This window comes from Pinus tabuliformis, chromosome 8 (genome assembly GCF_031772625.1).
Source record: "Pinus tabuliformis cultivar Carrire ecotype Pingquan chromosome 8, CPIR1, whole genome shotgun sequence".
Taxonomy (NCBI): domain Eukaryota; kingdom Viridiplantae; phylum Streptophyta; class Pinopsida; order Pinales; family Pinaceae; genus Pinus; species Pinus tabuliformis.
The window spans coordinates 2073459272-2073480720 of NC_142294.1; the positions used below are offsets into that span (position 1 = coordinate 2073459272).

At 36.6% G+C, this 21449-nt stretch overlaps 1 protein-coding gene across 2 annotated transcripts in view; it reads right to left on the reverse strand.

Moving 5' to 3' along the window:
* Nucleotides 1-1021: 1021 nt before the first annotated feature.
* The window catches only part of LOC149244799 (protein LEO1 homolog), a 76764-nt gene continuing 56336 nt past the window's right edge, over nucleotides 1022-21449 (reverse strand). The window contains exons 7-12 of one of the 2 annotated variants that reach the window (XM_089375005.1): nucleotides 3980-4111; nucleotides 3424-3603; nucleotides 2809-2940; nucleotides 2240-2353; nucleotides 1707-1955; nucleotides 1022-1397 (exon numbers count right to left, since the gene is read on the reverse strand). In XM_089375005.1, the coding sequence (XP_089231131.1) occupies nucleotides 1269-1397; nucleotides 1707-1955; nucleotides 2240-2353; nucleotides 2809-2940; nucleotides 3424-3603; nucleotides 3980-4111 (936 nt within the window). In that variant the 3' untranslated portion in view covers nucleotides 1022-1268. Of the gene's footprint in view, nucleotides 1398-1706; nucleotides 1959-2239; nucleotides 2354-2808; nucleotides 2941-3423; nucleotides 3604-3979; nucleotides 4112-21449 lie in introns of both variants that reach the window. The other variant, XM_089375004.1, reaches the window with a different exon arrangement.

A 21449-nucleotide genomic window follows, 5' to 3' on the forward strand; every position in this document is an offset into this window, starting at 1 on the left:
CCAGTTCCGGTTCAGACAGGGCTGGTTTGACTGATTCTGTCAGACCGGGCTGGTTTTGAAAACTATGGTTTATATGCTATGTATTATGTAATTATTATAAAGTATAATTTATATACTATAGTATCTATTTGATGTTATTTATTATGCATATTATATATTAAATTGTTATTTATTATATATAATATATAAGCACATATAAATTTAAATTTTGAAAATATATATGTGAGCGAACCTAATGGTGAATCTTATCTAAATCTCATTGGGAAATTGAAATTCAAACCATATTTTATTGTTGCCGAACTCAAACTCGAACCTGAAACATCTCTCTCAGGTATAAAGATATGCCACATTTCACAGTTAGCATGTGTTTATCAAGAATGGGAATAAAGTTCTATATTATTCAAAAACACAGTCAAAGAAACCAATTTGTCCTAATTGAAGTGAAGTTGATCACTGTTTCATAAAAAGTCCTATTAAATAGGGTAACAAAAAGAAATTTGCTGAGGTTGGTCCTCCATGACAATTTAGATAGCTCACATTGCTGTGGTCTGACATATGATTGCCATGTGGTTTGTCACAAAAATGCAATGTTGCCAGAAAATTTAGGGCATGGCGCACTGCTGAGTACAGTATACTTTTCGTTGCCCAACTTCATTGGAAAGGGATCTTTGGGGAGACAGGTAAATGTTTCCAGGCAGGCAGAAGCATCTGGGATGTCATCAAAGTTACGAAGAATATATTTACTACAGTAATAATGATGTCATGCGACCCTTCATGAGGTGACTAACTCATTCCATTTTGAAGAAGCTGCAGCTTTTAGACCAGAGTCAAATGTAAAAATTTCTGCCTGGCTTGGCATTTTTCAGAAAAGGTGTAGATTGTATTGAGATGGGAACAAAAGTGAGCATGCTAGCTCTCCACTCATGTAGCAGAGCGCGAGGGAATATGTGATCACACTTTGGCTCCAGAATGTGTCATTCCTGATGTATTTTTATCGTTTAGTAAAGAAATGTAAGATGCATTTTCTGAAAATACAAAATTTGCATTTAATTACTAAACATGAAAATACCAAAATTCTCTAAGCATCAAGCATTCATTTCAGTGGATCAAAATATAAATTATTTAGATACGATCCTGAATATCATTAAAAGAATTGATGATTACATTTTTCATACATGAAAACCAACAACGCTACATCTTAATTTATTCTGGTATATTGCCTGCAATTATGAGAAATATATTTTCCAGCATTTTGCCAGATTACTTCATTAATCCTCATCACTCTCGCTAACTACAACCCTTCGGCGCTGAGCAGGTTTCCTGGGAGGAGACTCCTCAAAAGGAGATTCTTCCCTCATGTGCCTTTTTCTGCTGCTACTTCCTCCCCGTTCTTCCTCCTGCAGAGAACAATTAAATCCAAACACCCTATGAATTACTGTACGCAGAGATATATACTGCACCAAAGCACTACAACCATCAACAGAGTACAAACTTGAAAACTATATCTACTAGATGCAAGTAAACCCAGGCAAAGTTGTAAATGAAGCTTCAGTTTCAGAACTGAATGTTACTGATGCTGCCATGTTTTATCAGTTTCTAGAAGAATTAATACCCAATGCACATAATCCAATCAAGGCTTTTGTAACAAGAGACAGGCTCCTTCCAAAAGGAAAAGACATAATGAATTGGGAAGAATAATTTCTTACCTCTGATTCCCCTTCGTCATCCTCCTGCATTTCTTCCTCCTCTTCTTCATCTTCCTCAGGCTCTTCTTCTTCAGGCTCGTGCTCTTCAACTTCTTGTCCGGGCTCCTCATCCTCAAGGCCCTCAGTCTCATATTCAGATGCCTCCCCTTCACTCTCATCTGAGAAAGCTTCCTCAGACTCACGTCTTGAAGGTCTTATAGGGCGTCTATCCTTGGTATATTTAAGGCCGTGTTCCCTTGGAGGTAGTTGCTGCTGAAAAACAAAATAAAAATTGGAAATATGCCATAAATTCTACAAATCTTATCTACAAACATGATAAATTATGACAAAAATGGACTCATGAAAAACTGAGATTCCTGTGTAACTGAGGCTACAGCTCTCTATATACAGAAGCAATCAAAACAGGACTCCATCAGTAGGAAGCTAATTCCCAACCATTGCCTCTTCACCTAAATCAACTTTGTTGCTCTAGTAAGACGAGATTACTTATGAGAAATTAAGACAGAATCTTAAAAAAACACAAGACAACAGACCTTCTTAGCATTGATGATTCTTTTCTCAGCCCTGCCTTCTGCTTCTATTTCCTCTTGGAAGCGACGAGAATGAACTGCTTTGCGATTCTCAGCATATCCACCTGCTTCATCTTCCTATGTACACAAACCAGTAAAGCATTCTTACTAAGAGAAACATAAACAGTAAACATCCAAAAAACAGCTCAAGTGAGATTCTCATTAACTAGGTTTACAAATCCTACAAATTATAGACCCCTGCAAGCAAAAGCTAGTGAGATATGATTTGAATGAAAAGAATATTCTTCTGCAGCAGCAGGAAGACTGATTGAAGTCTGACATAAATTGGCTCAAATTCGATGATTTAGCAAATACAATACTGTAACAGTGTAATTATTTAAATACACAGCATATACCACAATCCTGCCCTTATAAAGGATATTAATTAAAAAATAGAATCTAGTCATTGTTCCTAAATGAAAAACCACAAACTAGAGATATGCTAAAAATCCATTTGCTCAGAACACTTCCAATATATTTCTACCTCCAAAAACCTTGCAGAGTAATAAAACAAAAAAATAATATAGTATCACCTCTTCCAATGCTTCCTCCAAATATCCAGGTGAAAGCTGGGGCTCCCTCTCACGAGCAGGTGTATACTTGCGACTAATTTTTTCCTGTTTCCGATGAAGGTCCTCCCTGCTTCGGATTCTTTGTTCAAGAGCCTGCATGATTAACAAAATTTTCAGTTATAAAAAGTCAACCTAATTGAAATTTCCCATGTGCCTTGTAATAATCACTCAAACTTTGATAATTCCCCTATACACTTCCTTTTCTAGTAGGGTTGGTTCCACACTACATTTTCTTTACACATGGTTCAAATTTGCAAAATGAAAAGGAGACATCATATCTGATGTATAGCATATGCAGAAAATTACAGTGGGTAATATTTTCCATTTGGCCTTCCATCATGATTTGCCAATCAAAAATAAAGATTTGCATATTTTCTATTTTTTTTCTAAATGTTTAGAAAAATGCCAATCTTTTTGTAATATACATGAAAACAAAAACTTCGAAATTTCTGGATAAGAACTCCACCATGTTAATAAAATTAATATTTGCAACCAATGAAGATTGAACAAAGTTTATATACTTCCCAAGAAAAAAGAGCTCCTGTTCCTGATAGCATATTTGAATCAATCATATACCTTTTCTTTCTCCTCTTTCTCTCTTTCTGGATCAGTGTTTGTAATGACATTTTTTACTTTATAGCTCTTCTTATGGCGAGAATCAACAAGAGCAGTCAACAACCGATGTGACTTTGAAGATAAAGAAGATGGCATAAATCTCATCTTATGTAGTAATCGTCCTTGAGACTGTAGGATTCCCTAATTAAGTCAAACAACAGTATAAAATCAAAGTAATCAGTCAAAATGGATCTCAACTCTCCAAAATCCATAACAAGCTCAGCTGACAGGCTTCAAAGAAAACATAGTCAACTACATGCATAAACCGTTCTCATATAAGTTTTACTTTTATTGCTTCTTACAAAATACCAATTAATGAAAAAGAACTGCTTTTGTCGCTTGAATACAGGCAAGACACTGAACAGAATGTTGTGTCACATGTACAATGGAACACTCATAACCATGCAACCGGTGCTTTACTCTGAAGGACATTATATTGAAACCCTTTCTTGGAATGGCAACAAGTTGAAAATATATCAGAACTAAAAACTTCAAGAAAACCCACTAGAGAATATACCTTTCCATGACGTAAAAAGAGATGAGCCTGGTCATGTCTTGCATCTTGAACATTTAGATCAAGCACCTCATTCCCTATAAGCAATTGCAAACTGCCATCTGACCATCTCACAAAGCGAGCATTGCTTTCATACTGCAGTTGAAAATCATTGAATATAAATATAATCAACAAACCCGGATACCAATACTTCCAAGAAAAATGAGATAAAGGACAATTTTCAAATTATATTGCAAAACAAATCATGTGCCAACAATATATTATATATATTACTCGTTTAGACAGCATCATATGTAAAGATAAAATTATAATTTTCATCTGCCAATTCAGAAATGTAACACAGCAGAAAGATTGCATAGCTTTGAAGAATAAGTAGAGTATTCATGGATTTTGCAACAAACAAATTACAGCTCAGACTAGCAACCATAGATTCCAAAGCAATATCATTGCCAAAAACATGGGAAAATGGCATAATAGATAAGATAATTATATTAATCTCCAACAAATGACCACAAAAGAAGGTCAATGAGACTGCAGAGCACAATTATGTCAATACAAGCAGAAGTACCAAACGGTCTCCTATATAAAGAACAAGAAAATAAAGTAGAAACAAAATGTGCATATGCTAAAACAGAAAAACCCTCAACTCCATCCACAGGCCACTGCAGAAAGGAACAAGGGAGTAGGTCATGATCCACTAGATCTAGGTCTCTCTCTCTTGACACTCGAGTTTGAATGAAATAAAACATAAAATAGAATGGTGCCCCCAAGCAGAGCTAGGGGAATATGTGGACCCTCTATTGCATTGTTGTCGGGAAGAAATAACTCGTTGCTAGTATCTAGATGACCTCGACTGTCTACTGGTAAGAGAACCAGTCTAATGATGTATATGAGGTCTCTAGGGAAGGGGAAGGGTCCTTTGGGTTTACATCAATCTGTAGTTTGAGGCAATGTTGTTGTCAGTCTATCTCTTGGTGCCCCTGGCTAATCTGGGGACAAAAAAGGACATAATCCATTGAATAGGATCTAGTCGAGGGGGGGCCTAGAGAATGTAGGCACGAAGATTGAGGGCTTCCTGCATGTAAATGGCTAGACATCTCTAGTTCGAGCATCGAAAGAAACTAGAAAGGGTCTGGATCCCCCTTAATAAGCAAAGAAATCTCCCATGGATCTCATAATAAATGGGGCAACTAAAGATGAAATAATCCTTAGTCTCAATCTCTTAGAGATGGCACTACTGGAAACACTGAGAGGTGTTGGAAAATGCAATATGGCAGCTATTAATTCAATTTTCCTTAACCTTAATACTTGCTTGTGAAGTTTATTATTCTTCTTGTATTTTTTATTAGATCTTTTCATCAAACAAATATCAGGAGAAAAACAATAAAGACAGTGGACACAGAAATTAGGCTCCAAGTCAGCGCTTCCAAGAGAACCAACTTCTAGCTGCAACTTCGACCACAGCTTCTACCTAGCAATTTAATCTTGCAACATCGTTTTGCAATTGCAACCCTGTAGCTGCTACAAAAACCCTAATCCAACTTCTCCAAGAGATCCTTCCTTGAGCAAGACAAATTCTCCAACATCAACAAGGTCAAGACAAAATATTCCTTCTCCCAACAACTTGATACTGCAATTTGTCCTATTGCAATTCGGACCTACAATTTCCGGCCCCCCTTTGCAGCTGCAGAAACCCTAAAACTTCGCACATGTGAGAGAGATAGAGCCCAAAAACATGTTTCCTTCTTTTCTTCTTCTAGACATTCGCTCTCCTTTTCTTCTTGCTTCCCAACTAAAGATCGAACTTCTTCTCTTGAGAATGAACTTGTCAGTGAGTGAGGGAAAAATGAGGTCGAATTGCTTGTATTTATAGCCTTTCTAAGGGGTCAAATTCCCTCCTTTAGGCCAACTTGAAGCTTCCAGAGCCAATTTGTACATTGGAGGTTTCCAGGACTTTCTAGACTCAAAATAAATTCTTTTACAAGATATAATTTGCCCGGAAAGGGGTCTTATAAACATGATGTTGACTCGCTTGACTCATGACAATAAATCCTATGACCTGACAAACCCTAGAAGCGTGAAGAACATGCTTTTATCTAGAAACCATTAATAAAGAGCATGAAACCCATGCTTTATAATAATATCTTTTTTCTTTTCTTCTTCTATTCATTACATAGAATACATATTGAAATGAGTACAACAAAAATTATGAAGACCGAAACTAGTTACATTTCCAACAAGACGGGGGTGAATCAGTATTTCACTTCAATTAGTCCTATTCTATGAGCACTGAATTGAAAACTCTAATCTAGTAAGGCAATAAATTCTAGTAAAGGCAATCTATTCTTAAAGCAATAATAAATCAAGTGACTATAATGAGATTATTGATGTGTGCATATCCAATTAGAAATATTCATGACTAGAAATCTGAGACTACGCAAATTAAGAGAAACTAAGCAAATGTTTTTAATTGTTTTCAGTTTACTCAAGCGTTTGACCTGTGGAAAATAAAGAGAAACAAGCGAGTGAAAAATAAAATGAATCTAGCTAAGAAAGCAAAGCATATAATCTTAAAACAAGACAAAGCATGAATCTAAAGTTTGTGTGTGAAACAAAGTATAAGAAATCGAACAAAAACTATTGTATAGCTTGCACTTCTACAAGGGGGCCTCCTGAGATGTACAAGTATGTGGAGACTTCATATCACAAACTTAAAATCAACACCAGATATTATAGCGACACGATCATAGAGATTTATTTTGTATGAAATGCGTGAAACAAAGTTCTCTTTAATAACAATATGTCTAAAATGTATCAACTTATGCATTGTACATTCGCTTCCAAATGAAGCATTTATATAGAATTTTCAAACTAACAACTCGAGAGTCTGTTGGCTATTATTAGAATACAAATTCAACATCTCAGTTTCTCAATTAAAATAGGAATCTTCCTTCTCAAAATTCGCTATCATAGAAGTGAATCGTAAGAAGACACACTATCAACTTCAATCTTTCAAATCTTCATTCTTGAACCTCGCTCGCTTGATGATAGACCTCGCTCGCTTGATATTTTGACTGCTACAGGTGTGCCATAACTGCTTTGACCGAAGGTTTGACTTGAGAGATGTGTTGAACCTATGAACTTCCACCTGTGGCTAATAGGTAGATCACCATCTTGGCAACATTTGACCATTGTGGATGTGCTCCAGCTGATTTAAAACACATGGGATCCTATAGAACCTTCGAATCAGCTGCAAAATGTTAGAGGAGCTATAAAATATGCACAATTTGGTAGCTTATGTCTAATCAAACCAATTTAATAAAGCAAAATGTATAGATTTGAGATGATAATGGACATTTACCTTATTAATGTATTTGCATGGCTCATCTAACTCTTAACTCATGGTAGAAGTATAATGGTATGAGAAAACATGACAAACATGGGTGAAAATGAGAGATAAACTGTCAAAAAGAAGGCAATTTTGGAGGCTCAACATTCCCCCATGCTCAGGGTTTTGCATGTCCTCATGCACCTATGGTTGAAAAAAATCCAAAATTGCAGTGATGTTCTTCAGAGAACTACTTCTGAAGCTTGAACCAAAACATCCAAATTTGATTGTATTCCTTTGCTCTTCACATTCACTAACCATCTTGGTTTCTTCATTAGCAACTTAGCTCATAATCCCTTGATCTTTTGTTGCAATATCTTGTTCTTCTTAAGCTTTTGAATCTTCTTATATCAATAACATATAAGTAGAAGCATTGTCTCACTCTATGCCTTGATCAATTGATTTTCATCTTTTATATGATTATTCAATAATTCAAGTTCAAATATCTCTTACTTCAATGTTTTAATAACTTCTTGTTCCTTAGGAGAAGGAATACTTGTTTCTAGTTCAGATTGATCAAAAACTAGAATGTCATTATGCAATTTTGGTTCAAAATGAGACTTTACCTTTTCTTGTTTTGTTCCTTCCTCCAGTGATTCAAAGTAATCATACTCTTGTTGCTAGACAACATCTACCTTTGGAGTTTTTCTTGTAGAAGATTTTGGTGGTACCTTTGTCTCTATCTCATCAATCTGTATACTTGAACTGGTTTGTCTTGTCATGCTTCTCGTTAACCTTTTGTTCTTCCTTTTTTGTTGCTCAAACTCCATTGTTTCTTGGTCGCTTTTCCTTTTAATACTCATGTTCTTTGGCGGATCTGCTTGTTCAATTTCACTGTCTTTCTTCCTTATAAAATCCTCTGGTCCATTCTTCTTTTGTGCTTGATTTCCTTATTTCTTCTTTTGTGCTTGATTTCCTTATTTCTTCTTTAGTCTACCCCTGGAGGGTTTTGTTTGCATTGCCAGTTCTTTGAGTGTGATATCTTCCTCCATGTCTTCAATATTATGAACCTTTGGTTCCATTACACCTTGGAAACCAAATATTCATTTTCATTAACTGCTTGTTCAGGGTTAGGTTTGAGGAAACCCTCCTTCGACTTCTTTTGGTTTTCTTGAATTTTTCCTCATCTGAACTTTCAATAAAATGATTTCTCACTACGAAGTCTTTCCAATTATAATTTTTAGCCTTTAATTCCACCTCAACAAGTATCTTGACTAAACCATGATGATACATAGCTTTGTCTATGTTTCTTGAGTCTTGTTCAATGTTAAAAGCCATCTTCTTTAGACTCCACATGAGATAATGTAAATTCAATTCCTTCCCTTTTATAAAATGCATCAATAACCGGGCGCGATAAAACAATAGGGTTCCATATCTTCCTTCACAAGTAAGAAACTTTTGCAAAACAAACAATAGCTTTCGCCATTTTTATTTTAATGCAAAGACTGGAATGCCCTTTTTAAATGATGAAGTATCCATACCTGGGTTATGCAAGAAAGACTTCCACATTTCATCTTTTATCCTCTGATTCTTGAACCAATGTTCACCATTTCTAGGGAGCTTTGTCGCTTTTGCTATAAACGATTATGTCTACTTTAATCTAATATCCCCAATTTCGGCTTCGACCCCATCAAATCCCTGTGCAAACGCTCCAGTCACCTCTATGTCATAACCCTCAAATTTCTCAAAGAATTTTAACCAACTCACTTTCTGTAACTGCTTCTTGACTTTTGGATAGGCAACCAGGAATTTTGCACCCACAGGCTCATGTTGGATGATGACTCCCATTGTTGTGAAAGAAGTCTCGCCCTTGAATTTCCTATTCAACAATCTATTGCAGGGATCAATGGAGGAAAATGGGTGGTGAAATGAAATTTGGTAAGGGATGATGGTTTTTAATGGAAACGAGCAATTTTGGTGATGATATTATGATAGGACTCTCACTTTTAAATCATAATTTACCATAAATCATGTAGATATGATCCTCTAATGTCGATATGGGCTTTGGAGCTTTGAACTCTCCAGATAGAATAGGAAGATTTTCTAATATATGATGAAACAGAATGATAGCGAATGATTTATAATAGGTGTCATCATTGAAACATATGAACCTTTAAAACTTTTACAATCAATCCATCAACTCAAATATCTATAGTTTATACTTTAATAAAATTGATTGGCTATTCAAATAGTTACCTTCTTGCATTACCTCACTTTTGTGCTTTGATCTTGCTCTGCTTGCAAGTCCAAAGTAATTTTTTGATGAATCAACTACGAAATGTTAGTATTCTTTAAAGATTTGCTTCAATTCTTCAGAATACTTTTTGTTGCTAACGCTAATAATGTTAATAATCACTGATGATGTTGATAAATGCTAATGAATTTCTCTTTAAAAGAGAAACAAATTCTTCAAATTGATTTATTTGAACTGAAGATTTATTTTGCAAAGAAAGGGAAAAGAGAAAAGTAAAAAAGGAAAGGGAAAGGAAAATCCAAGTTGCCAAAAAGATTTGGTTTTCAACTAGGATTTTCTGCATAGTGTATGCCAGCAATGTTGGTTTTCATAACTATGCTTTTTATTATTTCTTTCTTTTTTTTAAATTATTATTATTATTATATTATAAAGAAATCAAGTTTCTTTTGGTAGAAGAGGAGAAGGATCCCCTTTTCCTACCAACTTCAAATTAGAACTTTCTTGCAGACTTTGAACAAATTCTTCTCTTATTGAGGGCTTATGATATAGCTTTAGTCTATGCCCATTGTTAAGAAAAGTGGTTCATTTTTCATCAACGGTCTTACTTCAGACTACTCCATTGTCAAAAAAAAATTCTATCTCATAGGGACCCAACCAATGTGTTTGAAATTTCCCTTGAAAAGCTTTAACCTTGGAATCAAAGAGGAACCAATCACCTAGTTTGAATTTTTTGACTTCGATGAATTTATCATGCCATCTTGTCCTTTGTTGCTAGATTATACTTGTCCTTTGAATGGCATCTTGTCTGATCTCATCCAATTCATTCAATTGTGCCAATTTTTGCTTTTGGGCTTCAGAAAGATCTAGCCCCAATTTTGTTGTTTTCTTGTAGGTCTCCACTTTGAATTCGCTACTGAGCTCTCCAGCGGATCATCTGCTACTGAGCTCTAGGTCCATTGGCTTGTGGATGATATGGAGTGGATTTGCAATGCCTAATCTTGTATTGTTCTATGATCTTCTACACTAGCTTGGACGTAAATTCTGCACCATGATCTGTTACAATTTCTCTTGGAACTCTAAAACGAGTGAAAATATTCTCAAAAAGAAATGTAACAACAACATTTTCAGTTGCAAAATTTAGTGGCAGTAACTATTAGAATAATGCTATTTAGTGATAAATGCAATGCTCATTCTTATTAGTTGTTTCTATTTTGCAGTTGCTTAGAAGAAACTGGTTGTTTCTATTTCCTAATAGAAACTTGATGTTTCTATTTCTGTAAATATCTCTGTATTACTCATTGAGCTTCATTTTGCTCATGTAAATTAATTCAATTCATTCATTGATTATGGTATCAGAGCTTAGGTATTTTTCGAAATAATTTTTCATTATCTGAAAAATTTTGCTTCATTTCGAAATAGCTCTCTAGGAATTTGGAATTTTTTTTGGGCGTTGTTGACCTCTACTGGTCAACTACCCATGCAGTGCACCCCGTTTTTCTTGACAGAAAGAAGCAGCACCTGATCAGCATGACCGTGCCATCCTGCCATCATCAGCAACTTGATCATTTTTTTTTTTTGTAAACCCAGTCTGCATGTATTAATTGTAAATAATCTTAGCAGACATGAGTCATGTATGTAATTTGCCTAGGTGGACCTAACTTTCTGATGATAATCTACGTCCCGGAAGGTTTTTTGTCTCACCGATCCACGGATCGGCAGAGTTTTCCTTCAAACCTGACCCCAAAGCCGGGATTGATTTTGTCATTAGAACTTTAGGAGAATCCTAGTGTGTTGATCTGCTAGATTATCGTTGTGTCGCAGAACTGGGTGTTTTTGTGAGGGTCTGTATTAAATGGGTTTGTCCCTTAAGATGTATTTTTGTAAAAAATCATGATGTAATGTGTCTTGAGGGTCGAGAAATGTTTTAAATCCCCTCATGAGTCCTAAGTTCTAGGTCCTAGGTGATGTTTCCAACGGCTTAGTTTGATGATCCATCTTAAAATGAATTAAAAAATAAAAAATTGAATAAAAATAATAAAATAATAAAAAATTAAAAAATGAAGCAAAAACCCTAACTAATAAAATAATAATATTTTAAGTTAATAAATCGACGGATGAGATCAAGAGATGTCTTGATCCTCATCAACGGTCGAGATCAGTTCTACATGGATCACCCAAAACTAGCCGTTGGGATCATTTCCTTTTTATAGGGTCTTAGGGAGTCATTTGAGATCATCTGATCTGTGAGTCTGTACTGAAAGCTCTCTTGTAATCTGATTTCTGATTAATAAAGAAGACTTTGGGGTTCAAACTGGCTGGTGTTACTCTCTGGGATTGCTGTGAGATCTTTAATTTTCTGCATATTCAGTTTTCAGCCATTAATCATAGCTTGTTTTTTTTGAGTAGTGTGAGCACAGGTATCTTGTTCACCTGCTAGGGTTTGAGGGCTGCTAGGGTTTCTGAAATAATGGCAGGTATCTCCATTATTTCCTGAGACCTAGCAGCTTTCTCTCTCTCTTTGCTGATGGTTGCTTGAGATGTGCAGGAAAGCATTTTTGAGGGAAATTTTGTGGGCGTTCGGGGAAGTTCTCGGCTGAACCAGCCAACTCCCGCAAGCACTTTCTGTGCAGAGCCCAACTGATTGTTCCCTGGGTTAATCATTAAGGGTTTATTTTCTGTTTTACATGGAGAGATTTTCTTTATGATTCACAGTGAAGTTCAAATTTTCTGATATTCTGAAAGCATTACTGCAATTATTGTTAAATCTGGCTGTGTAGGGGCCAAAATCTGTACATTAATTAGCTGTTCTAGGGTTTCAAGTTTATTTTTTGGCAGTCTTCATTAGGGTTTCTTCTGAAGATGCGATTAGGGTAATTTTTTGAAGGGCTTTACTCTGAAAATTTGCATATATCTGCCGAGAATTTGTTGTCTGGCTTTCAGGGTTATTGTACTGCTGCCCTGAGAATAAATGTTTTTGGGAGCTGGCAATAGCAGGAATTGTTTTGTCACCGAGTAAAAGGGACCAGCGCTAGATAGTGGAGCTCCCATCCGCCAATACTCGAAGCTGCCAAGTGTGTTAAGGGGAAAACATATCCATTTCTGCGGCTACCTGTCAGACAAAAGGAAATATATACATATATATCGCTGAAGCAAACGAGGAATTCCAGCGCAGTGGTTTCCAGGAAACCCAATTCGACATTTAAATGGCCATCTGCGTAACTACTTCATGACGTGGATCTGGCAGCATCAAAATTGTTTTTAGAGTTATATGAACTCAGCCGACTCGTACTCCTCACCGCCATTTGCTTTTCAAATACCCGCATGAGATTTTGTCAAAGCGTTCTCGGTCCAGGGAGTTTGGCGTTCGATCTGATACAGCTCCTCTGCTCTCACGGTTTCATCCCGTCACCAAGCCAGTCCAAATCATCCAAATCGAAATCATTTGCTGCAGAAACTCCTCAGGTGAATTGAGCGTTTTATGGTCATATAGACGTATTGCGGCTATGGTGAAATCGATTGACTGTGCTCTGCGTGTTCTCAAGCCCGCCGGATCAGTTCATTGTTCATAACGTCACGATTTTGGGCAAACCCGTGGAAGCTCCAGGTAACAAAACCAACTTCTATTCGATCCTCAACCCCTGCAATCCGTCCGCTGTCATTTCTCTCGGGTCAGGTATGCTGCGTATCGATTCATTTTTGTAAGCGTGAATGAAGTCCTGAGAGGTTACGGCTCAGTGTTTTTTTTTAGTTTTTGGTAGATTGTATTAATTTTTGACATTACGCTTTTTTAATATTTACATAGTTCGTGAATCTTTTAGATTTAAATTTTAATTGTGTTTAGTGTAGTTACGTTTTAGTCATAGTTTTTAGTTAGATTTTATTTCGTTTTGTTTTAATTAAGTTTTTAAATGTTAGCGTTAGTGCTTTAAGTTAGATTTTTAGTTTAGACTTTAGTATTTAGTCTTTAGATTTTATGTTTATAGTTTTAGATTTTAATTATTTTAGATTTTAATTTTAGACTTTAATATTTAGTTTTTTTAGATTTTCATTATTATAGACTTTAAGTTTTGTTTTATTTTTGATTTTTTTCGAATAAAAAATAAAAAATGAAAAAAATATATATTTTTAGTTTTAATGATTAGAATTTAGCTTTAGAATTTTAACCCTTTTTTTTGGATTTTTTAAAATTTCCATAATATTGAAAAATTAAAAAAAATAAAAAATAAAAAAAATAAAAAATAAAAAATAAAAAAATTCGAAAAAATATAAAATTTTCGTGGAAAATTATTTTTAATAGTCTCAGTGGTTTTCATGTTATATCTTTCATGCTGGGATCTAAGTTTTCAAGCCGAGATGCGAAATTGATATCTGGTTAATGGTTTATAATTCTCGTGGTATTTTAAGGCATTTATCTTTTAAAATTTTCAGTTGCTGGATATCGTTTTGGTCATTCTAAGAGCATTGTGATTTCGCTGATGATAGATGATTGTTGTTCATGGTCCATATCTTTTTTATATCATTTAACAAGTAATCGTTTTAACCACAATCTCTTAAGGCACTGGTCTGCTAAATTAATCAAATCAATCAAGTGCTTTTTCATATCGTATCTCGTGTCTCCCAACCAACTGGTCGACAGTTGGTCTCATCATCTCACAGGGTCTACCCCCCTTAGCCGCGGGAGATAGGCTTAAACGGAGGGATCGGGGTTCAGAGTGACAGCCCCCGGTCCGAGCGTTGTCGTGCCAATCCGCGCGACAACATTTTTGGCGCCGTTGCCGGGGATACTTTTTCTCGGTGTTTCAACGACTTTTCATGCATCTTCTCATCTTCTCATCTCTCATTTGAGCTGGCAGATTCAATATTTTGCATCTTTTCATCACGTATCAGCAGTACCTCTTGGGTTTGTTTCTTGTTTGGGTGGCGACTCCATTTTCTTATTTTTTCCCAGACAAGAAGCCTACCACATATCTGTTTGTTGACTGCTTCTCGGATCTTAGAATCAGATTCATTGTTCAAGTGGCGACTCCACTTCTTTCATCTTTTGATTTTCTTGAGCAAAGATCTAGTTCTATCATCCCTTATTGTTCATCATGGATTATTCGTTTAAACCATGTCGTTTTACTCACCGTCTCCATGATTTTCCGGAGGAGGCTCTTCCTGAATTGCCTATTTTTTCAGATGGTGATCCAATCGCTACTAAAAGGCATATTGACTTGTTTATTCGCTTCATGATCATATATTGCAGACCCCCTCAGTTTCATCATGGTGATATCAAAATGCGTCTATTTGTCCTTTCTTTAGAAGATGATGCTTTGAATTGGTTTAACAATTTTCCTAAGGATTCTTTCTCTTCTTTGGCTGATATTATCAATGCTTTTGAAGATAGATATGGTTATCCAAACAGCTTGCCTTCTTCCCCTAAAATTGTGCAACAGAATGTAAGTAATTTGATAGGAGGTCCAGCTGAAAGATCCCAGGACGATTCTTTATGTCAAAATGTGTCATCCACCGAAAATATTGCAAATCAAGTTCATGAAAAAGAAGAGCAAAACCAAATTATACGAGATCTAATGATGCTGGTAAGAAATATGGAAATCAATCAAACTAATTATGTCAATGATGTGAAAACTTTATGCACTCACCTGGAGAAACGTGATAGAGAGATTGAGGTCACGCAAAACCAGCATGCTAAGGAAATTGAGGCCATAAAAACTAATTATGAAACAGAAATTAGAATCATGCAAAGCAGGTTGTCTATCTTAGAGGAAAATATGGTGACCATGAAAGCTGATCATGATAGGGAAATTGACTCTATGCAAAACAAGCTATTAACCATGGATGAGGAAATGACCATCATGACGCTCAACCATAATAATCAAGTGGCTGACATGCAAGCGAACCATAAAGAAGAAATAAATTTTATACAGCATTGCTTGATGGACATAAAGGAAAAGAATGTTAAAGTAATAAAAGACATGCAAGAACACCATGCCAGACAAATCAGTGATATAAAGGTTCAACATTCTAGTCAGATGGATGCCATTAGAATACAAGTTCAAAGGTTTCAGCGATTGGAAGATGAGAGAAACCAGCTAACATCAACAGATCAGGAGCCTTCTCATTTGCTGCAACAAGATTCATCTTATTATTGGGAGGTTGTTGATTCGGTTGAAAGACGGTTGATTGAGGGTGATCCGGACAGACTTAAGAATGATAGAGATCAGATGCAAGATGAAGAAAGACATAGCATGCATATCTTACATACTTCATCTGATAGCTTTGAAACAGAAAGTACCAGGTCATCAGTAATTCAACCTGCCAGAAAGAAAAAGCGTAAGAGAAAGAAGATGAGACGAAGATTTGATGCATCAGACGGCCGTGAGCAGCTTGATTTTCGGATAGGAAGGAGTCCTACCATATGCAAAATTGGACATGGCACATCCGACAAGCAGCCGACAGATTTGCCTGAAAGCAGGCAAATGCTCAGTATGCACTATATTGAACACATCTGATGCCGTGAGGCATTTTTGTATTGTATTTCTAACTCTACTCCTTGTCTTTTCAGCATTTCATTTCTGTTTTAGGATTAGATTTACTTTTCATGTTATTAGATAGTTAATAAATGAAGAGCTTTTATCTTTCCTGTGCTTAATGTATATGCTGATTTATGGATGGACGCTACTTATTTTTGTGTTGTATGGATGCAGATTCTGGATTCTCACATTCCTGCAAGCAGCAATGTGTCCCCAAGTAGAGCCAGATGTTGACCTCTACTGGTCAACTACCCATGCAGTGCACCCCGTTTTTCTTGACAGAAAGAAGCAGCACCTGATCAGCATGACCGTGCCATCCTGCCATCATCAGCAACTTGATCATTTTTTTTTTTTTGTAAACCCAGTCTGCATGTATTAATTGTAAATAATCTTAGCAGACATGAGTCATGTATGTAATTTGCCTAGGTGGACCTAATTTTCTGATGATAATCTACGTCCCGGAAGGTTTTTTGTCTCACCGATCCACGGATCGGCAGAGTTTTCCTTCAAACCTGACCCCAAAGCCGGGATTGATTTTGTCATTAGAACTTTAGGAGAATCCTAGTGTGTTGATCTGCTAGATTATCGTTGTGTCGCAGAACTGGGTGTTTTTGTGAGGGTCTGTATTAAATGGGTTTGTCCCTTAAGATGTATTTTTGTAAAAAATCATGATGTAATGTGTCTTGAGGGTCGAGAAATGTTTTAAATCCCCTCATAAGTCCTAAGTTCTAGGTCCTAGGTGATGTTTCCAACGGCTTAGTTTGATGATCCATCTTAAAATGAATTAAAAAATAAAAAATTGAATAAAAATAATAAAATAATAAAAAATTAAAAAATGAAGCAAAAACCCTAACTAATAAAATAATAATATTTTAAGTTAATAAATCGACGGATGAGATCAAGAGATGTCTTGATCCTCATCAACGGTCGAGATCAGTTCTACATGGATCACCCAAAACTAGCCGTTGGGATCATTTCCTTTTTATAGGGTCTTAGGGAGTCATTTGAGAGGATCTGATCTGTGAGTCTGTACTGAAAGCTCTCTTGTAATCTGATTTCTGATTAATAAAGAAGACTTTGGGGTTCAAACTGGCTGGTGTTACTCTCTGGGATTGCTGTGAGATCTTTAATTTTCTGCATATTCAGTTTTCAGCCATTAATCATAGCTTGTTTTTTTTGAGTAGTGTGAGCACAGGTATCTTGTTCACCTGCTAGGGTTTGAGGGCTGCTAGGGTTTCTGAAATAATGGCAGGTATCTCCATTATTTCCTGAGACCTAGCAGCTTTCTCTCTCTCTTTGCTGATGGTTGCTTGAGATGTGCAGGAAAGCATTTTTGAGGGAAATTTTGTGGGCGTTCGGGGAAGTTCTCGGCTGAACCAGCCAACTCCCGCAAGCACTTTCTGTGCAGAGCCCAGCTGATTGTTCCCTGGGTTAATCATTAAGGGTTTATTTTCTGTTTTACATGGAGAGATTTTCTTTATGATTCACAGTGAAGTTCAAATTTTCTGATATTCTGAAAGCATTACTGCAATTATTGTTAAATCTGGCTGTGTAGGGGCCAAAATCTGTACATTAATTAGCTGTTCTAGGGTTTCAAGTTTATTTTTTGGCAGTCTTCATTAGGGTTTCTTCTGAAGATGCGATTAGGGTAATTTTTTGAAGGGCTTTACTCTGAAAATTTGCATATATCTGCCGAGAATTTGTTGTCTGGCTTTCAGGGTTATTGTACTGCTGCCCTGAGAATAAATGTTTTTGGGAGCTGGCAATAGCAGGAATTGTTTTGTCACCGAGTAAAAGGGACCAGCGCTAGATAGTGGAGCTCCCATCCGCCAATACTCGAAGCTGCCAAGTGTGTTAAGGGGAAAACATATCCATTTTTGCGGCTACCTGTCAGACAAAAGGAAATATATACATATATATCGCTGAAGCAAACGAGGAATTCCAGCGCAGTGGTTTCCAGGAAACCCAATTCGACATTTAAATGGCCATCTGCGTAACTACTTCATGACGTGGATCTGGCAGCATCAAAATTGTTTTTAGAGTTATATGAACTCAGCCGACTCGTACTCCTCACCGCCATTTGCTTTTCAAATACCCGCATGAGATTTTGTCAAAGCGTTCTCGGTCCAGGGAGTTTGGCGTTCGATCTGATACAGCTCCTCTGCTCTCACGGTTTCATCCCGTCACCAAGCCAGTCCAAATCATCCAAATCGAAATCATTTGCTGCAGAAACTCCTCAGGTGAATTGAGCGTTTTATGGTCATATAGACGTATTGCGGCTATGGTGAAATCGATTGACTGTGCTCTGCGTGTTCTCAAGCCCGCCGGATCAGTTCATTGTTCATAACGTCACGATTTTGGGCAAACCCGTGGAAGCTCCAGGTAACAAAACCAACTTCTATTCGATCCTCAACCCCTGCAATCCGTCCGCTGTCATTTCTCTCGGGTCAGGTATGCTGCGTATCGATTCATTTTTGTAAGCGTGAATGAAGTCCTGAGAGGTTACGGCTCAGTGTTTTTTTTTAGTTTTTGGTAGATTGTATTAATTTTTGACATTACGCTTTTTTAATATTTACATAGTTCGTGAATCTTTTAGATTTAAATTTTAATTGTGTTTAGTGTAGTTACGTTTTAGTCATAGTTTTTAGTTAGATTTTATTTCGTTTTGTTTTAATTAAGTTTTTAAATGTTAGCGTTAGTGCTTTAAGTTAGATTTTTAGTTTAGACTTTAGTATTTAGTCTTTAGATTTTATGTTTATAGTTTTAGATTTTAATTATTTTAGATTTTAATTTTAGACTTTAATATTTAGTTTTTTTAGATTTTCATTATTATAGACTTTAAGTTTTGTTTTATTTTTGATTTTTTTCTTTTTGAATAAAAAATAAAAAATGAAAAAAATATATATTTTTAGTTTTAATGATTAGAATTTAGCTTTAGAATTTTAACCCTTTTTGGATTTTTAAAATTTCCATAATATTGAAAAATTAAAAAAAAAATAAAAATAAAAAAAATATAAAATTTTCGTGGAAAATTATTTTTAATAGTCTCAGTGGTTTTCATGTTATATCTTTCATGCTGGGATCTAAGTTTTCAAGCCGAGTTGCGAAATTGATATCTGGTTAATGGTTTATAATTCTCGTGGTATTTTAAGGCATTTATCTTTTAAAATTTTCAGTTGCTGGATATCGTTTTGGTCATTCTAAGAGCATTGTGATTTCGCTGATGATAGATGATTGCTGTTCATGGTCCATATCCTTTTTATATCATTTAACAAGTAATCGTTTTAAACACAATCTCTTAAGGCACTGGTCTGCTAAATTAATCAAATCAATCAAGTGTTTTTTCATATCGTATCTCGTGTCTCCCAACCAACTGGTCGACAGTTGGTCTCATCATCTCACAGGGTCTACCCCCCTTAGCCGCGGGAGATAGGCTTAAACTGAGGGATCGGGGTTCAGAGTGACAGCCCCCGGTCCGAGCGTTGTCGTGCCAATCCGCGCGACAACAGGCGTCATAATTTCTACGTTGCAAGAGGTTTCGTTCTGATTAGCGCAGTAATCGAAGGTTTTTTCCGCTCCTATCTCCAGTGCCTGAAGGATAAGTCGTGGGGATCGAACCTGGGAGTTTCATTGTTTGCTGTATAGGCGGTATTCCTTCTTTTTCCCTCAACTCGCTGCTTAATTCGCTCAATTGTATCATTGGGTTCAATATCAAATCTCGATTTCTTTTTTTCTGCAAGAGTGCGCCCTTCTTCTAGCTGTCTCCTCGCAAATATTAATCTCTGTTGATCTGGAGGGATAGCTTACGGGATAGCTGTTGATTTTATATTATCAACGGTATCGTTGCATCGAGAGTGATCAGTCTTTCCTGTGATAGTCTTCGCATCTGCCAAATTTCCGAAATCAGTGTTCCAACCAGTCTTTAGTTCGCTGCCGTCTGCTGATCCCTTCGACAGTCGCCCCTTGCTGACTTCTCCATCATTTCGAAAATCTGTATGCAATTTTAATCTTTCACCAGTGGTTGTTGTTTTCCTTGGGCGACTCACCCGTACCGGCGATAGGCTCGGACCCACATTCGTAATCGTAGTTGTGAGGCAGCTCGAGAACACTTCGATGGAATATCCAGGGGTTCGATCTAGGTGCGGAAGATTATAGATGGGCTCCCACTCTCATATTCCTCGTACCTTGACTATGACTTGCGTCCATTTATCAGCAATCGAAACAAGAATGAGGATAGAGGGGAGTCTATCCAATCCTACTTCATGAGGATTACCGAAATCAAGAATGATCTTCTATCTATCGGAGAAGTTGTTGTTGACAATGAGCTCACTCTCATCGCTCTTGGAGGTCTCACAAGAGCATGGGATGTGTTTAACACCACTATTCTTAACAATGACAGGATTCTGAGTTTCGATGAATTATTGGCTAGATGCACACAAGAAGAGACAAGGATGATGGAGAGAGACAAGCCTTCAAATGGAAATGAACCTACTGCTTTCTCCATTCATGCAAAGAGGAAGAACAATGTTGGTTCAAAAAGACAAGGTCAACGATTCAAGCAGGGATTCAAAGAAGAAAGAAAAGGAAGGTGCTACAATTGCAACAGGGTTGGCCACTATGCTAGAGAGTGTCCTCACAAGCAGGATACTCCACAGGATGACGACAACAACAACAACAATTTCAAAGGCAATGGAAATCAAAGCAACAACATGTTCAACAATAAAGGAAAGAGGAATTCTCCCGCTACTCGATATGGTAATGGTCGACTTCCCAAAAGGATGAGAAATTTTAGGTATGAGGAATCTAATGTTGTAAAAAAACAAAAGGAATTTTATCTTATTTCCGCCCTCACTATTGCCTCTCCTCCGGATACTCTGGATCATTGGTTGATTCATAGTGGAGCCTAAAGGCACTTCACTGGGTACAAGGAGGCCCTCTCAAATTTGATTGAAAAGAAGACTAATTTGGAGATCATACTTGGAGACAGTGCCACCTATCCCGTGAAAGGAATAGGGACTGTCACTCTTCACTTAAATCAAAGTCAAACTCTTCATCTACAAGAAGTATTGTATGTACACGATTTGAAGAAGAACATGGTGTCTATTTCTGCAATGGAAGATAAAGGCTTCAAGGTAGCATTCATTGATGGAAAGGTACGCATTTGGGAAAGAAAACCTAAAGATGCATTTACACTTGGACTTAGGGTTGAAGGTCTCTATCAAGTTGGAGGAAGTCCTTTGGGAGCTTTGACTTGTGATACTTCTCTTCAGTCTGAATTATGGCACCAGAGATTCGCCCACGTTCATTACAAAGCCTTATCGGGGTAAGGAATATGTTCACAGGTATGCCTGAATTCAA